This window comes from Bombina bombina, chromosome 7 (assembly GCF_027579735.1).
Source record: "Bombina bombina isolate aBomBom1 chromosome 7, aBomBom1.pri, whole genome shotgun sequence".
Lineage (NCBI taxonomy): Eukaryota > Metazoa > Chordata > Amphibia > Anura > Bombinatoridae > Bombina > Bombina bombina.
In genome coordinates this window covers 612,375,857-612,392,674 of record NC_069505.1, presented here as the reverse complement: position 1 = coordinate 612,392,674, position 16,818 = coordinate 612,375,857, and the positions used below count along the sequence as shown (strand labels likewise).

General features: G+C 38.4%; 1 protein-coding gene across 1 annotated transcript; it reads right to left on the bottom strand.

The window, feature by feature from the left end:
- Positions 1-6,831: 6,831 nt before the first annotated feature.
- LOC128636708 (olfactory receptor 1G1-like) lies at positions 6,832-7,551 on the bottom strand. The gene has a single exon (XM_053689694.1). The coding sequence runs from the start codon at positions 7,549-7,551 to the stop codon at positions 6,832-6,834; it is 720 nt and encodes a 239-aa protein (XP_053545669.1).
- Positions 7,552-16,818: the final 9,267 nt, after the last annotated feature.

Here is a 16,818-nt window from a genome sequence, read left to right as displayed (position 1 = left end):
TGGCATATGTATTTGATTGCTGTAACTCATCACATTTGACATTTTATATTTAACCTCAATAAAAAAAATTATAAAAAAAAAAAAAAAAAGAAAACGCTAATGGCTAGATTTAGAGTTGGGCGGTAGCCGTCAAAACCAGCGTTAGAGGCTCCTAACGCTGGTTTTTACTGCCCGCTGGTATTTGGAGTCAATCAGGAAAGGGTCTAACGCTCACTTTGCAGCCGCGACTTTTCCATACCGCAGATCCCCCTACGCCATTTGCGTATCCTATCTTTTCAATGGGATCTTTCTAATGCCGGTATTTAGAGTCTTGGCTGAAGTGAGCGTTAGAAATCTAACGACAAAACTCCAGCCGCAGAAAAAAGTCAGTAGTTAAGAGCTTTCTGGGCTAACGCCGGTTTATAAAGCTCTTAACTACTGTGCTCTAAAGTACACTAACACCCATAAACTACCTATGTACCCCTAAACCGAGGCCCCCCCACATCGTCGCCAATCTAATAAAATGTTTTAACCCCTAATCTGCCGAACGCACACCGCCGCAACCTACATTATCCCTATGTACCCCTAATCTGCTGCCCCTAACATCGCCGACACCTACATAATATTTATTAACCCCTAATCTGCCGCCCCCAACGTCGCCGCTACCTACCTACACTTATTAACCCCTAATCTGCCGACCGGACAACACCGCTACTATAATAAATGTATTAACCCCTAATCCGCCTCACTCCCGCTTCAATAACCCTATAATAAATAGTATTAACCCCTAATCTGCTCTCCCTAACATCGCCGACACCTAACTTCAAGTATTAACCCCTAATCTGCCGACCGGAGCTCACCGCTACTCTAATAAATTTTTTAACCCCTAAAGCTAATTCTAACCCTAACCCTAACACTCCCCTAAGTTAAATATAATTTTTATCTAACGAAATAAATTAACTCTTATTAAATAAATTATTCCTATTTAAAGCTAAATACTTACCTGTAAAATAAACCCTAATATAGCTACAATATAAATTATAATTATATTGTAGCTATTTTAGGATTAATATTTATTTTACAGGCAACTTTGTAATTATTTTAACCAGGTACAATAGCTATTAAATAGTTAAAAACTATTTAATAGTTACCTAGTTAAAATAATTACAAAATTACCTGTAAAATAAATCCTAACCTAAGTTACAATTAAACCTAACACTACACTATCAATAAATAAATTAAATAAACTACCTACAATTATCTACAATTAAAACTAACACTACACTATCAATAAATTAATTAAATACAATACCTACAAATAAATACAATTAAATAAACTAATTAAAGTACAAAAAATAAAAAAGAACTAAGTTACAAAAAATAAAAAAAATATTTACAAACATTAGAAAAATATTACAACAATTTTAAACTAATTACACCTACTCTAAGCCCCTAATAAAATAACAAAGACCCCCCAAATAAAAAAATGCCCTACCCTATTCTAAAATTAAAATAGAAAAGCTCTTTTACCTTACCAGCCCTGAAAAGGGCCCTTTGCGGGGCATGCCCCAAAGAATTCAGCTCTTTTGCCTGTAAAAAAAAACCATACAATACCCCCCCCAACATTACAACCCAGCACCTACATACCCCTAATCTAACCCAAACCCCCCTTAAATAAACCTAACACTAAGCCCCTGAAGATCTCCCTACCTTGTCTTCACCACACCGGGTCCCGATCTGTCCAGAAGAGCCTCCGAAATCTTCATCCAAGCCCAAGCGGGGGCTGAAGAGTGACGTCCATCCTCCGGCTGAAGTATGGGTCCAAGCGGCGGCTGAAGAAATCCATCATCGGGCTGAAGTCTTGATCCAAGCGGGCGCTGAAGAAGTCCATCATCGGGATGAAGTCTTCTATCAAGCGGCATCTTCAATCTTCTTTCTTCCGGAGCCATCATCTTCCAGCCGACGCGGATCCATCCTCTTCTACCGATGCCTACTCGCCGAATGACGGTTCCTTTAAATGACGTCATCCAAGATGGCATCCGTCGAATTACACCGATTGGCTGATAGGATTCTATCAGCCAATCGGAATTAAGGTAGGAAAATTCTGATTGGCTGATGGAATCAGCCAATCAGATTCAAGTTCAATCCGATTGGCTGATTGGATCAGCCAATCAGATTGAGCTCGCATTCTATTGGCTGATCGGAACAGCCAATAGAATGCGAGCTCAATCTGATTGGCTGATCCAATCAGCCAATCGTATTGAACTTGAATCTGATTGGCTGATTCCATCAGCCAATCAGAATTTTCCTACCTTGATTCCGATTGGCTGATAGAATCCTATCAGCCAATCGGAATTTGACGGACGCCATCTTGGATGACGTCATTTAAAGGAACCGTCATTCGGCGAGTAGGCATCGGTAGAAGAGGATGGATCTGCGTTGGCTGGAAGATGATGGCTCCGGAAGAAAGAAGATTGAAGATGCCGCTTGATAGAAGACTTCATCCCGATGATGGACTTCTTCAGCGCCTGCTTGGATCAAGACTTCAGCCCGATGATGGATTTCTTCAGCCGCCGCTTGGATCCATACTTCAGCCGGAGGATGGACGTCACTCTTCAGCCCCCGCTTGGGCTTGGATGAAGATTTCAGAGGCTCTTCTGGACAGATCGGGACCCGGTGTGGTGAAGACAAGGTAGGGAGATCTTCAGGGGCTTAGTGTTAGGTTTATTTAAGGGGGGTTTGGGTTAGATTAGGGGTATGTGGGTGGTGGGTTGTAATGTTGGGGGGTATTGTATGGTTTTTTTTTACAGGCAAAAGAGCTGAATTCTTTGGGGCATGCCCCGCAAAGGGCCCTTTTCAGGGCTGGTAAGGTAAAAGAGCTTTTCTATTTTAATTTTAGAATAGGGTAGGGCTTTTTTTTATTTTGGGGGTCTTTGTTATTTTATTAGGGGGCTTAGAGTAGGTGTAATTAGTTTAAAATTGTAATATTTTTCTAATGTTTGTAAATATTTTTTTATTTTTTGTAACTTAGTTCTTTTTTATTTTTTGTACTTTAGTTAGTTTATTTAATTGTATTTATTTGTAGGTATTGTATTTAATTAATTTATTGATAGTGTAGTGTTAGGTTTAATTGTAGATAATTGTAAGTAGTTTATTTAATTTATTTATTGATAGTGTAGTGTTAGGTTTAATTGTAACTTAGGTTAGGATTTATTTTACAGGTATTTTTGTAATTATTTTAACTAGGTAACTATTAAATAGTTATTAACTATTTAATAGCTATTGTACCTAGTTAAAATAATTACAAAGTTGCCTGTAAAATAAATATTAATCCTAAAATAGCTACAATATAATTATAATTTATATTGTAGCTATATTAGGGTTTATTTTACAGGTAAGAATTTAGCTTTAAATAGGAATAATTTATTTAATAAGAGTTAATTTATTTTGTTAGATAAAAATTATATTTAACTTAGGGGGGTGTTAGGGTTAGAATTAGCTTTAGGGGTTAAAAAATTTATTAGAGTAGCGGTGAGCTCCGGTCGGCAGATTAGGGGTTAATACTTGAAGTTAGGTGTCGGCGATGTTAGGGAGAGCAGATTAGGGGTTAATACTATTTATTATAGGGTTATTGAGGCGGGAGTGAGGCGGATTAGGGGTTAATACATTTATTATAGTAGCGGTGCGGTCCGGTCGGCAGATTAGGGGTTAAAAATTGTAGGTAGGTGGAGGCGACGTTGGGGGCGGCAGATTAGGGGTTAATAAAAATAATATAGGGGTCGGCGGTTTTAGGGGCAGCAGATTAGGGGTTCATAGGGATAACGTAGGTTGCGGCGGTGTACGGAGCGGCAGATTAGGGGTTAAAAGAAATATGCAGGTGTCAGCGATAGCGGGGGCGGCAGATTAGGGGTTAATAAGTGTAAGGTTAGGGGTGTTTAGACTCGGGTACATGTTAGGGTGTTAGGTGTAGACATAGGAAGTGTTTCCCCATAGGAAACAATGGGGCTGCGTTAGGAGCTGAACGCTGCTTTTTTGCAGGTGTTTTTTTTTTTTTTTCAGCTCAAACAGCCCCATTGTTTTCTATGGGGGAATCGTGCACAAGCACGTTTTTGAAGCTGGCCGCGTCCGTAAGCACCGCTGGAATTTAGAGTTGCAGTGGCGGTAAATATGCTCTACGCTCCCTTTTTGGAGCATAACGCAGCCCTTCTGTGAACTCTAAATACCAGCGGTATTTAAAAGGTGCGGGCGAAAAAAAGCACGCGTAGCTAACGCACCCCTTTGGCCGCAGAACTCTAAATCTAGCCGTAAGGCTTTTTGGATTGTGCGTGAGTGCAACACCTTACTAAGGCAATTTGAGTGCAATTAGTATGCTACTACTGTTTCTTATTGAAAGTATAGGCCACACTTACAATGTATTTGATGCCTTAAAAGTGCTTTGGTTAAACAATTCACTTTGGTTAAAATTAATTTTACCTTCTAATACCTGATCTTTCATTATTGGTTCCACAAGGCCAAGTGCAACATAATTGTTGTGCTCAACTTGAAATCTTACCCATAAACGTTTATGGTTAGATTATTTAATGATTTGTATTCTATGTATAATATAATTAGCTAAAAGTTATTTATTGAGTTTAATCTGAATATTGACCATTTTTTAATGTTTTGTATTGTAAGTTCTTTCTATTATCTATTGCTTGTTTAAACACTAATTTACAATATGACGTTATATGTTATATGTATATATTTGTATGGATTGTTTATGTGTAAATTCGCCCCTAGAGGAAATACACCTTCACTGAGCAGTAAATAAGCTAAACTAACTTTTTCTTCCCCTTTTGTTTACTAAAGCTATAATTATTTTCTTATGTTATAAAGATTTAAATTTCGTAACTTGTAAAAAAAAAAAAAAAAAAAAAAGGTATTAAACTGATAAGAATAGTACTACTTGACAGACCACTCATATCTGTTGGCACAGTAGATTGCATGCAGTGCTCTGACAAAATGCAGAAGGACATTTGGCAGACGGACATTAGGCCGACAGATAGAAAGCTAAAGAATGTTCCGATTTCGGCCGAGGGCAGATACGCTCCAAAGTGCTCTGTTCTAATCAGAGCCTCGGGCGCCGCATCTGCCTCTGGGAACCTTACCATGGGTCCCAGACCGCACGTCTTGTAATTCTCTGTCCGGGAAATTATTTATCTATCAAATCTATCTATTGATCTATCAAATCTATCTATCTATCTATCTATCTATCAAATCTATCTATTCCATCTATTGATCTATCTAATCTATGTATCTATCTATCTATCAAATCTATCTATCTCGTGGCAGGACCGACCAAGCATCTTTTTCCATATCCCAGTTCCGAAAATCCATGCCATTTACACGTCCCCTGATGGGGGATGTAACAGGGATTAAACTGATATGAATAGTACTACTTAACACACCACTCATATCTGGTGGCACAGTAGATTGCATGCGGTGCTCTGAGAAAATTCAGAAGGACATTTGGCAGATGGACATTTGGCAGACGGACATTTGGCCCGACAGGCAGAAAGCAAAAGAATGTTCCGATTTCGGCCGAGGGCAGATACGTTCCAGAGTGCTCTGTTCTAATCAGAGCCTCGGGTGCCGCAACTGCCTCTGGGAACCTTACCATGGGTCCCAGATGGCACGTCTTGTAATTCTCTGTCTGGGAAATTATCTATCTATCTATCTATCAAATCTATCTATTGATCTATCAAATCTATCTATCTATCTATCTATCTTATCTATCAAATGTATCTATTGCATCTATTGATATATCTATCTAATCTATGTATCTATCTATCTATCAAATCTATCTATCTCGTGGCAATGGGGAGTTTGCGGTTGTGCAACTGGACTGTTTGCGGTTGTTTGCGGTGCGTTAAACGGGGAGTTTGGTCTGTCACTGTGAAGCGGGCGTAACCCTTACACTACCCGATCGATACAACATCATACCTGATGTTTAAAGCACGTTATTCCAAACAATTTAGGAATATTAGGTGATTTATGCCCTTTATGGATTAAAACAAGACTCGGCATCAACTATGTAATTTTCCGTGGGAGTTTTGCCATGGATCCCCCTCCGGCATGCCACAGTCCAGGTGTTAGTACCCTTGAAACAACTTTTCCATCATTATTGTGGGCAGAAAGAGTCCCTGTGTGTTTTAAAATTTGCCTGCCTATTGAAGTCAAAGGCGGTTCGCCCGGTTCGCCCGTTCGAGAACAGTTGCGGAAGTTCGCGACATCACTACAGATAACCTCCAATACAATTCTATACTGTTGTTGACTTTAATGTGAGTGCCCATTTTTGATGAATATATTATCTTTTCTCTGGGTTTGGTCAGTTTAAAATGACAGGGATATATGAAGTGGGCATTCACCTCTTTCATAAATTGTATGACTCAATTAAATACCATGTGTCTCTTACTGAGCCTAGTATTTTAATTTATCAGTTTTTATACTGGTTCCCTACATCTAGGAAAGGGATGGGAAACATCATTTGAAAGAGCAGTATGGGTTTACAACCTCATCTAAATCATCTACGAGCTAGGATGAAAAAAGTTGTATACCTCACAGTAAGGTCAATAAGGAAGCACTTGGTGACTTCTCTATTGCATGGGGCATTATCACAGTAATGTTTACATTGAAATCACTCTGTCAAGTTGGTCACTAATAAAGCACATAATGAGGAATGTGATGCCTTCTCTTTCCCTTGAAAGCACTTATAATACCAATTTGTGCACTATTTTTAGAATGTGCCCGCATTATGGATAGGGCACCCTGTGCTCTCAATCGCATTTCACTTGTAAGCTGGGGCTGAATTACTTATATAAGAGTTTTTAACCACCTTTTAATAGCTTTTAAAACCTCTTCATTTCTTAAGCTATACACCAGTGGATTCAACATAGGAACTACTTCAACATAGAGCAGGGAAAGTAATTTGTTTACATCTGAAAAATGTTTTGATTGAGGTATCACATTCATGCTCAGAGATGTTACATAGAAAATGATGACAATTGTAAGATGTGCAGAGCAGCTGGAGAAGGTCTTGAGCCTTCCTTCTGAGGTTCTGATCTTTAGGATGGTCGATATAATAAAGATATAGGACAACAAAATCATTACAAATGGAAAAAAGCCCAAGATTGCTCCATCCACAGATATTAACAACCTTAAATTAGTGGTGTCACTACAGGAAAGATTCATAATGGTTTGGAGGTCACAGAAGAAATGATTGATTTCTCTTAAGTCATAGAACGATAATTTAGACATCAGCACAGAGAATGTTAAAGAATTCAGAAATCCAGCAAGAAAAGATGCAGCAACCAAAAGGGCACAAACTTTTTTGCTCATGATAAGATGATAGTGTAAAGGAATGCAAATGGCTACATAGCGATCATAAGCCATAGAGATTAAAAGAAAAAATTCTATATCAATAGAAAGTCCGAATAAATGAAACTGTACAAAACAACCTGAGGAAGAGATGGAGGTGTCACCTGTGATGGTGATGGACAACAGTTTTGGCACAGTGGTAGATACATACACCATATCGTCAACCGATAGACAACACAAGAAGAAATACATTGGTTTGTGCAGCTGAGGTGCCAGACATACAAGTGAGCTTATAAAAAAGTTCATAAACATAGTCAGCAGATACATAAGTAAAACTCCAGTAAAGAGAACAGGCTGAGCATTTTCAGAAAATATAAACACATTAAGGTGGAATTTTTCAAGTGATGTGCAATTGTTTTCATTTCCATGCGTAGTATTTTCTTGCAGAAAGGAGATATAAGTTAATTTTTTTACAATAGTCAATATGTGAATATCTCTGAATTTATTTGTAGACTTGTTTTTGCATCTTCCAAATATGTATAATTGTCATTATTAGTTACAGTTTTCCTGTTTTCTTGATATCTCTTTCTATATAAAAGGGGATTTAAACTTTAAGTGCTAGATTATGAGTGGAGGACTATTTATAACTCCCGCTGAGCACAAACTGCTCTAGAAGTAAGCTTTTTGCGTGCATCAGTAGTGCTCGTATTACAAGTTGAAAGTAAAAAGTTTTTGCTCCTAGGCTAACCCGATGCACACAAGAAGCCGAACTTAGAATATTGTGCATTTATTAACCTATTCCCCCATAGAATTCAATGGGGCAAAAAAGTGGAAAAAATACCCTTCTTGCTTGCGCTAACTTGATATTCGGAAGTGCAATAACCCGACATGAATGGAGTGCGAAAACTGGATAAAAACACCCATACACATGCGCTAACTCGACTGAGTTTATTCAAGAGCGTTGAATTCAATATGAATTATTAATATTTCACATTCCAATGTTCTTCACATAGAAGAATATGTTATTTTTATTTATATACATATTTCTACATATATCTAAAGGTATTTTGGTACAATATATATCTATACCTATATATATATATATATATAAATGATTACATATAGATATAGATATACATGAAGCGAGGAAAAGGTATATGTATATAGAGATATATATAGGAATATCCATTTATAAATACATAGAACATATTCCCCTATGTGCAGAACACTAGAATGTGAATTATTTACAGTAAATACATAGTTAAAACCTTTATTAACAATAAATATGCATAAATATGCTTTTACATGTTTTCATCTACTTGACAGCAAAGGGCTCTAAAGACCCAAACTGGAAGTGACAAATGACCACTTCCAGCAATGACAGCACCATTATTGCTCCCAAAATAAAACTACTAACACAAATGAAAACTACCCATCCAAAACATGTAAACATGTAAACATGACATCCCTATCACATAACATATGTAAAGGTCTAAAACTCCTATGGCAATTTGCCGAAAAGAGATACCAAGCGTCAGAGCCGTTACGATTCCATTACCATGGAAATGTATACACTATTTACAACTACAGTATCCCAATGGCTACATTCCTAAAGTCATAAAAATCATGTTACAGAAAAAGTCATGCTACAAAAAATCTCATACTACAATAAAATAGAGATTCCAAAGGAGCTGTATATCACTGTGTAAAGAAGTGGGCACCTATCACTCCAGTACACACATATCTAACCAAAATTCAATCTGTAAACACCATTATATAGGTACATAACTTATACTAAATGTATTTCCCAAATGTAAGTAACTACAATGAAACTAGCTACCTCAATATATATGTTTCTCATTAATAACTGTGTATTGGGACCAAGAGTGAAGATAACAGGCACTTTAATAATAATATATGTATTCAAAAACGCTCAGTAATCATCTGTCTGTCAAAAAACAGGCGAGTCATATTTGTTTATTCAGACCCCATGGTGCCATAGTCTGTAATTTATGTATACATACATGTATGTACTCTATATGTATGCATGTCTATGTTAAATCCCTTTGCCTGCCTTTTTTTCTAACACCTGCAATCTCATATCTTTGAGCCTTTATAACTAGTTTTAATATATTTTATTAGGTTGTGTTATTAGGAGTGTAAATGTAATTTTCTTATGTTTTGTGCAACTTTTAATTTGAGAGTAACAGTTAATCAGAGCACTGAGGTCGAGCTAACCCGACGTGCTTTAACTTCAATTGCACTCAAGCGATCACATTTACTTTCAACTTGTAATACGTGTGTTACTTCTTACTTACGCAAAGAGTTGCGATAAACTCGATATTGCTTGCGTGCAAATGATAGTTCGCCACTCGTAATATGATCCTATATATGTGTATATCTCTGTATATATATACAGGGACTGCAGAATTATTAGGCAAATGAGTATTTATATATATATATAGTATATAAGCTGTATAGGCTCGAAAGCCTACTACCAATTAAGCATATTAGGTGATGTGCATCTCTGTAATGAGAAGGGGTGTGGTCTAATGACCTCAACACCCTATATCAGGTGTGCATAATTATTAGGCAACTTCCTTTCCTTTGGCAAAATGGGTCAAAAGAAGGACTTGACAGGCTCAGAAAAGTCAAAATTAGTGAGATATCTTGCAGAGGGATGCAGCACTCTTAAAATTGCAAAGCTTCTGAATCGTGATCATCGAACAATCAAGCGTTTCATTCAAAATAGTCAACAGGGTCGCAAGAAGCGTGTGGAAAAACCAAGGCACAAAATAACTGCCCATGAACTGAGAAAAGTCAAGCGTGCAGCTGCCAAGATGCCACTTGCCACCAGTTTGGCAATATTTCAGAGCTGCAACATCACTGGTGTGCCCAAAAGCACAAGGTGTGCAATACTCAGAGACATGGCCAAGGTAAGAAAGGCTGAAAGACGACCACCACTGAACAAGACACACAAGCTGAAACGTCAAGACTGGGCCAAGAAATATCTCAAGACTGATTTTTCTAAGGTTTTATGGACTGATGAAATGAGAGTGAGTCTTGATGGGCCAGATGGATGGGCCCGTGGCTGGATTGGTAAAGGTCAGAGAGCTCCAGTCCGACTCAGACGCCAGCAAGGTGGAGGTAGAGTACTGGTTTGGGCTGGTATCATCAAAGATGAGCTTGTGGGGCCTTTTCGGGTTGAGGATGGAGTCAAGCTCAACTCCCAGTCCTACTGCCAGTTTCTGGAAGACACCTTCTTCAAGCAGTGGTACAGGAAGAAGTCTGCATCCTTCAAGAAAAACATGATTTTCATGCAGGACAATGCTCCATCACACGCGTCCAAGTACTCCACAGCGTGGCTGGCAAGAAATGGTATAAAAGAAGAAAATCTAATGACATGGCCTCCTTGTTCACCTGATCTGAACCCCATTGAGAACCTGTGGTCCATCATCAAATGTGAGATTTACAAGGAGGGAAAACAGTACACCTCTCTGAACAGTGTCTGGGAGGCTGTGGTTGCTGCTGCACGCAATGTTGATGGTGAACAGATCAAAACACTGACAGAATCCATGGATGGCAGGCTTTTGAGTGTCCTTGCAAAGAAAGGTGGCTATATTGGTAACTGATTTGTTTTTGTTTTGTTTTTGAATGTCAGAAATGTATATTTGTGAATGTTGAGATGTTATATTGGTTTCACTGGTAAAAATAAATAATTGAAATGGGTATATATTTGTTTTTTGTTAAGTTGCCTAATAATTATGCACAGTAATAGTCACCTGCACACACAGATATCCCCCTAAAATAGCTATAACTAAAAACAAACTAAAAACTACTTCCAAAACTATTCAGCTTTGATATTAATGAGTTTTTTGAGTTCATTGAGAACATGGTTGTTGTTCAATAATAAAATTAATCCTCAAAAATACAACTTGCCTAATAATTCTGCACTGCCTGTATATATATATATATATATATATATATATATATATATATATATATAAATATATGTATATTTTGAGATACATCCTCCTTGTCCCTAGAATAGCTTTAACATACAGTTTTTTGCCCAATCAAATTAAGAAAAGCTCTTACTTGCTTCTTAGTTAATGGCTTTGGCCACGTTTTTATGGCTAGAATTTAATTAACCAGGAGTTTCGCCAAACCTCTTCCCAGTCGAATAGCCTTAGCATTTAGAGGTAGATTTATTAAGCAGCGGATGCAAGCAATGTAAGGCTGCTGCTCCTTAACTCATCTCCCACCTTTTAGCTGGCAGACTGCAATCATCCCGATCTGATATGATCGGGATGATTGACACCTCCTGCTATTGGCCGCAAATGTGCAGAGTGAGGCATTGCACAAACATTTCACAAGATACAATCGGGATGATTGATGCCCCTTCTAGCAGTCGATTGGCCGCAAATGTGCAGGGGGAGACATTGCACAAGCATTTCACAAGAAATGCTTTTGCAATGTTAAATGCCGACAGCATATGCTGTCGGCATTTAGCGATGTTGTGTGGACATGATTCGCTACAGCGAATCATGTCTGCCCGCCATTTGATAAATCTGCCCCTTAGCCTCTTCTAGGAAAATTGTACATTTGCTAGGGTAAACTGTTAAACCAGAATTTTTTATTGAATTCCGAGCAGTTTGTACTTTTGGCAGATGAAATTCCCAATATTCACTATGTATCACAACATCTTTTAAGTATGCCCATGTATGGTGTGTATGTGACTTTAATATACTGTTCATCATTCTTTGGAATATGGCAGATGCCCCATGACCTCAACACCCTATATCAGGTGTGCATAATTATTAGGCAACTTCCTTTCCTTTGGCAAAATGGGTCAAAAGAAGGACTTGACAGGCTCAGAAAAGTCAAAAATAGTGAGATATCTTGCAGAGGGATGCAGCACTCTTAAAATTGCAAAGCTTCTGAATCGTGATCATCGAACAATCAAGCGTTTTATTCAAAATAGTCAACAGGGTCGCAAGAAGCGTGTGGAAAAACCAAGGCGCAAAATAACTGCCCATGAACTGAGAAAAGTCAAGCGTGCAGCTGCCAAGATGCCACTTGCCACCAGTTTGGCCATATTTCAGAGCTGCAACATCACTGGAGTGCCCAAAAGCACAAGGTGTGCAATACTCAGAGACATGGCCAAGGTAAGAAAGGCTGAAAGACGACCACCACTGAACAAGACACACAAGCTGAAACGTCAAGACTGGGCCAAGAAATATCTCAAGACTGATTTTTCTAAGGTTTTATGGACTGATGAAATGAGAGTGAGTCTTGATGGGCCAGATGGATGGGCCCGTGGCTTGATTGGTAAAGGGTAGAGAGCTCCAGTCCGACTCAGACGCCAGCAAGGTAGAGGTGGAGTACTGGTTTGGGCTGGTATCATCAAATATGAGCTTGTGGGGCCTTTTCGGGTTGAGGATGGAGTCAAGCTCAACTCCCAGTCCTACTGCCAGTTTCTGGAAGACACCTTCTTCAAGCAGTGGTACAGGAAGAAGTCTGCATCCTTCAAGAAAAACATGATTTTCATGCAGGACAATGCTCCATCACACGCGTCCAAGTACTCCACAGCGTGGCTGGCAAGAAATGGTATAAAAGAAGAAAATCTAATGACATGGCCTCCTTGTTCACCTGATCTGAACCCCATTGAGAACCTGTGGTCCATCATCAAATGTGAGATTTACAAGGAGGGAAAACAGTACACCTCTCTGAACAGTGTCTGGGAGGCTGTGGTTGCTGCTGCACGCAATGTTGATGGTGAACAGATCAAAACACTGACAGAATCCATGGATGGCAGGCTTTTGAGTGTCCTTGCAAAGAAAGGTGGCTATATTGGTAACTGATTTGTTTTTGTTTTGTTTTTGAATGTCAGAAATGTATATTTGTGAATGTTGAGATGTTATATTGGTTTCACTGGTAAAAATAAATAATTGAAATGGGTATATATTTGTTTTTTGTTAAGTTGCCTAATAATTATGCACAGTAATAGTCACCTGCACACACAGATATCCCCCTAAAATAGCTATAACTAAAAACAAACTAAAAACTACTTCCAAAACTATTCAGCTTTGATATTAATGAGTTTTTTGGGTTCATTGAGAACATGGTTGTTGTTCAATAATAAAATTAATCCTCAAAAATACAACTTGCCTAATAATTCTGCACTGCCTGTATATATATATATAAATATATGTATATTTTGAGATACATCCTCCTTGTCCATAGAATAGCTTTAACATACAGTTTTTTGCCCAATCAAATTAAGAAAAGCTCTTACTTGCTTCTTAGTTAATGGCTTTGGCCACGTTTTTATGGCTAGAATTTAATTAACCAGGAGTTTCGCCAAACCTCTTCCCAGTCGAATAGCCTTAGCATTTAGAGGTAGATTTATTAAGCAGCGGATGCAAGCAATGTAAGGCTGCTGCTCCTTAACTCATCTCCCACCTTTTAGCTGGCAGACTGCAATCATCCCGATCTGATATGATCGGGATGATTGACACCTCCTGCTATTGGCCGCAAATGTGCAGAGTGAGGCATTGCACAAACATTTCACAAGATACAATCGGGATGATTGACTCCCCTTCTAGCAGTCGATTGGCCGCAAATGTGCAGGGGGAGACATTGCACAAGCATTTCACAAGAAATGCTTTTGCAATGTTAAATGCCGACAGCATATGCTGTCGGCATTTAGCGATGTTGTGTGGACATGATTCGCTACAGCGAATCATGTCTGCCCGCCATTTGATAAATCTGCCCCTTAGCCTCTTCTAGGAAAATTGTACATTTGCTAGGGTAAACTGTTAAACCAGAATTTTTTATTGAATTCCGAGCAGTTTGTACTTTTGGCAGATGAAATTCCCAATATTCACTATGTATCACAACATCTTTTAAGTATGCCCATGTATGGTGTGTATGTGACTTTAATATACTGTTCATCATTCTTTGGAATATGGCAGATGCCCCATGTGTGCCAAAAGGTAATACTATGGCCTCTAGTTATCAAGCTCCGTACGTACCTGCCATCGCCGGCCCCAATACGCCCGCCTAAGCTCGTCTCACATCGCCGCCGCGGACCTGAATACGCTCGCCAAAGTTATCAAAAAAGCTGTCAAATAGCCACGCACCAAGTATGGGGCGATGAGCAGTGGACTGTGATAGTTATCACTCATCCGATCTCGCTGCTCTTCGGCTTTTCTACAGCTTTATTGATAAGCTGTCACTAAGCACTCACACTTTACTATACTGTTCTACCCCTATACCGCCGCCCCCAGAGCCCCCCGCAACTAAATAAAGTTATTAACCCCTAAACCGCCTCTCCTGGACCCCGCCGCAACTATAATAAATATGTTAACCCCTAATCTGCCCCCCCTATACCGACGCCATCTATATTAAACTAATTAACCCCTAAACCTAAGTCTAACACCCCCCTAACTTAAATATTATTTCAATAAATCTAAATAAAATTTACTCTTATGAACTAAATTATTCCTATTTAAAAATAAATAAATAAATACTTACCTATAAAATAAACCCTAATATATCTACAATATAAGTAATAATTATATTGTAGCTATTTTAGGATTTATTTTTATTTTACAGGCAAATTTAAATTTATTTTAACTAGGTACAATAGCTATTAAATAGTTATTAACTATTTAATAGCTACCTAGATAAAATAAAGACAAATTTACCTGTAAAATAAAAAATAACCTTAGTTCCAATTACACCTAACACTACACTATCATTAAATAAATTATTCCTATTTAAAACTAAATACTTACCTGTAAAATAAACCCTAAGATAGCTAAAATGTAGCTATCTTACACTGTAGCTATCTTAGGATTTATATTTATTTTACAGGCAACTTTGTATTTATTTTAACTAGGTAGAATAGTTATTAAATAGTTATTAACTATTTAATAACCACCTAGCTAAAATAAATCCAAAATTACCTGTAAAATAAATCCTAACCTAAGTTACAATTAAACCTAACACTACACTATCATTAAAAAAATTAAATTAATTAACTACAAGTAGCTACAATTAAATACAATTAAATAAACTAACTACAGTACAAAAAAAAGAAACACTAAATTATAGAAAATAAAAAAGATTACAAGAATTTTAAACTAATTACACCTAATCTAAGCCCCCTAATAAAATAAAATAAAAAATAATAATAAAAGTCCCTACCCTATACTACATTACAAAGTAACCAGCTCTTTTACCAGCCCTTAAAAGGGCTTTTTGCGGGGCATGCCCCAAAGTAATCAGCTCTTTTGCCTGCAAAAAAAAATACAACCCCCCCAACATTAAAACCCACCACCCACATACCCCTACTCTAACCCATCCAAACCCCCCTTAAATAAACCTAACACTACCCCTCTGAAGATCTCCCTACCTTGAGTCGTGTTCACCCAGCCGGGCCGAAATCTTCATCCAAGGGGCGCTGAAGATGTATTCCATCCGATAGAAGTCTTCATCCAAGGGGGGCTGAAGAGGTCTTCCATCCGATAGAAGTCTTCATCCAGGCGGCGTCTTCAATCTTCATCCATCTGGAGCTGAGCGGAGCCATCTTCAAAGCAGCCGACGTGGATCCATCCTTCTTTACCGACACCTACTCGCTGAATGAATATTCCTTTAAGTGACATCATCCAAGATGGCGTCCCTCGAATTCCAATTGGCTGATAGGATTCTATCTGCATCGGATGGCTACCAAAGGTTATTGCAGGATGCCTCCATATCGAGGCATCACTGCAATAACCGGAAAGCAGCTGGAAGCGATCAGGATCGCTTCCAGCTGCTTTCCACACCGAGGACGTGCAGGGTACGTCCTCAGGCGTTAACTGCCTTTTTTTTTGAGGACGTGCCCTGCACGTCCTCGGTCATTAAGGGGTTAAAAAAAACTAGATATTTGACTGTGAAACAATAGCAATCAGTTTCCTTCACACGTGTGCATTTCAGGGCCTGCCAGGGCACAGTGTCACACCAGTGCAACTCATCTCTGGTGTAACAGTAGTGTACATTAAAAAAAAAAACTAGAAATTAGACTGTGAAATAATAGCAGTCAGTTTCCTTCAGACGTGTGCGTTTCAGGGCCTGCCAGGGCACAGTGTCACACCAGTGCAACTCATATCTGGTGTAACAGTAGTGTACATTAAAAAAAAACTAGAAATTTGACTGTGAAATAATAGCAGTCAGTTTCCTTCACACGTGTGCATTTCAGGGCCTGCCAGGGCACAGTGTCACACCAGTGCAACTCATATCTGGTGTAACAGTAGTGTACATTAAAAAAAAAACTAGAAATTTGACTGTGAAATAATAGCAGTCAGTTTCCTTCACGTGTGTGCGTTTCAGGGCCTGCCAGGGCACAGTGCCACACCAGTGAAACTCATATCTGGTGTAACAGTAGTGTACATTAAAAAAAAAAACTAGAAATTTGACTGTGAAATAATAGCAGTC

Bases quoted from the DNA above. Each gene is read 5' to 3' on its own strand.
- LOC128636708 (XM_053689694.1), bottom strand. From the start codon at position 7,551: ATGGTGTATGTATCTACCACTGTGCCAAAACTGTTGTCCATCACCATC.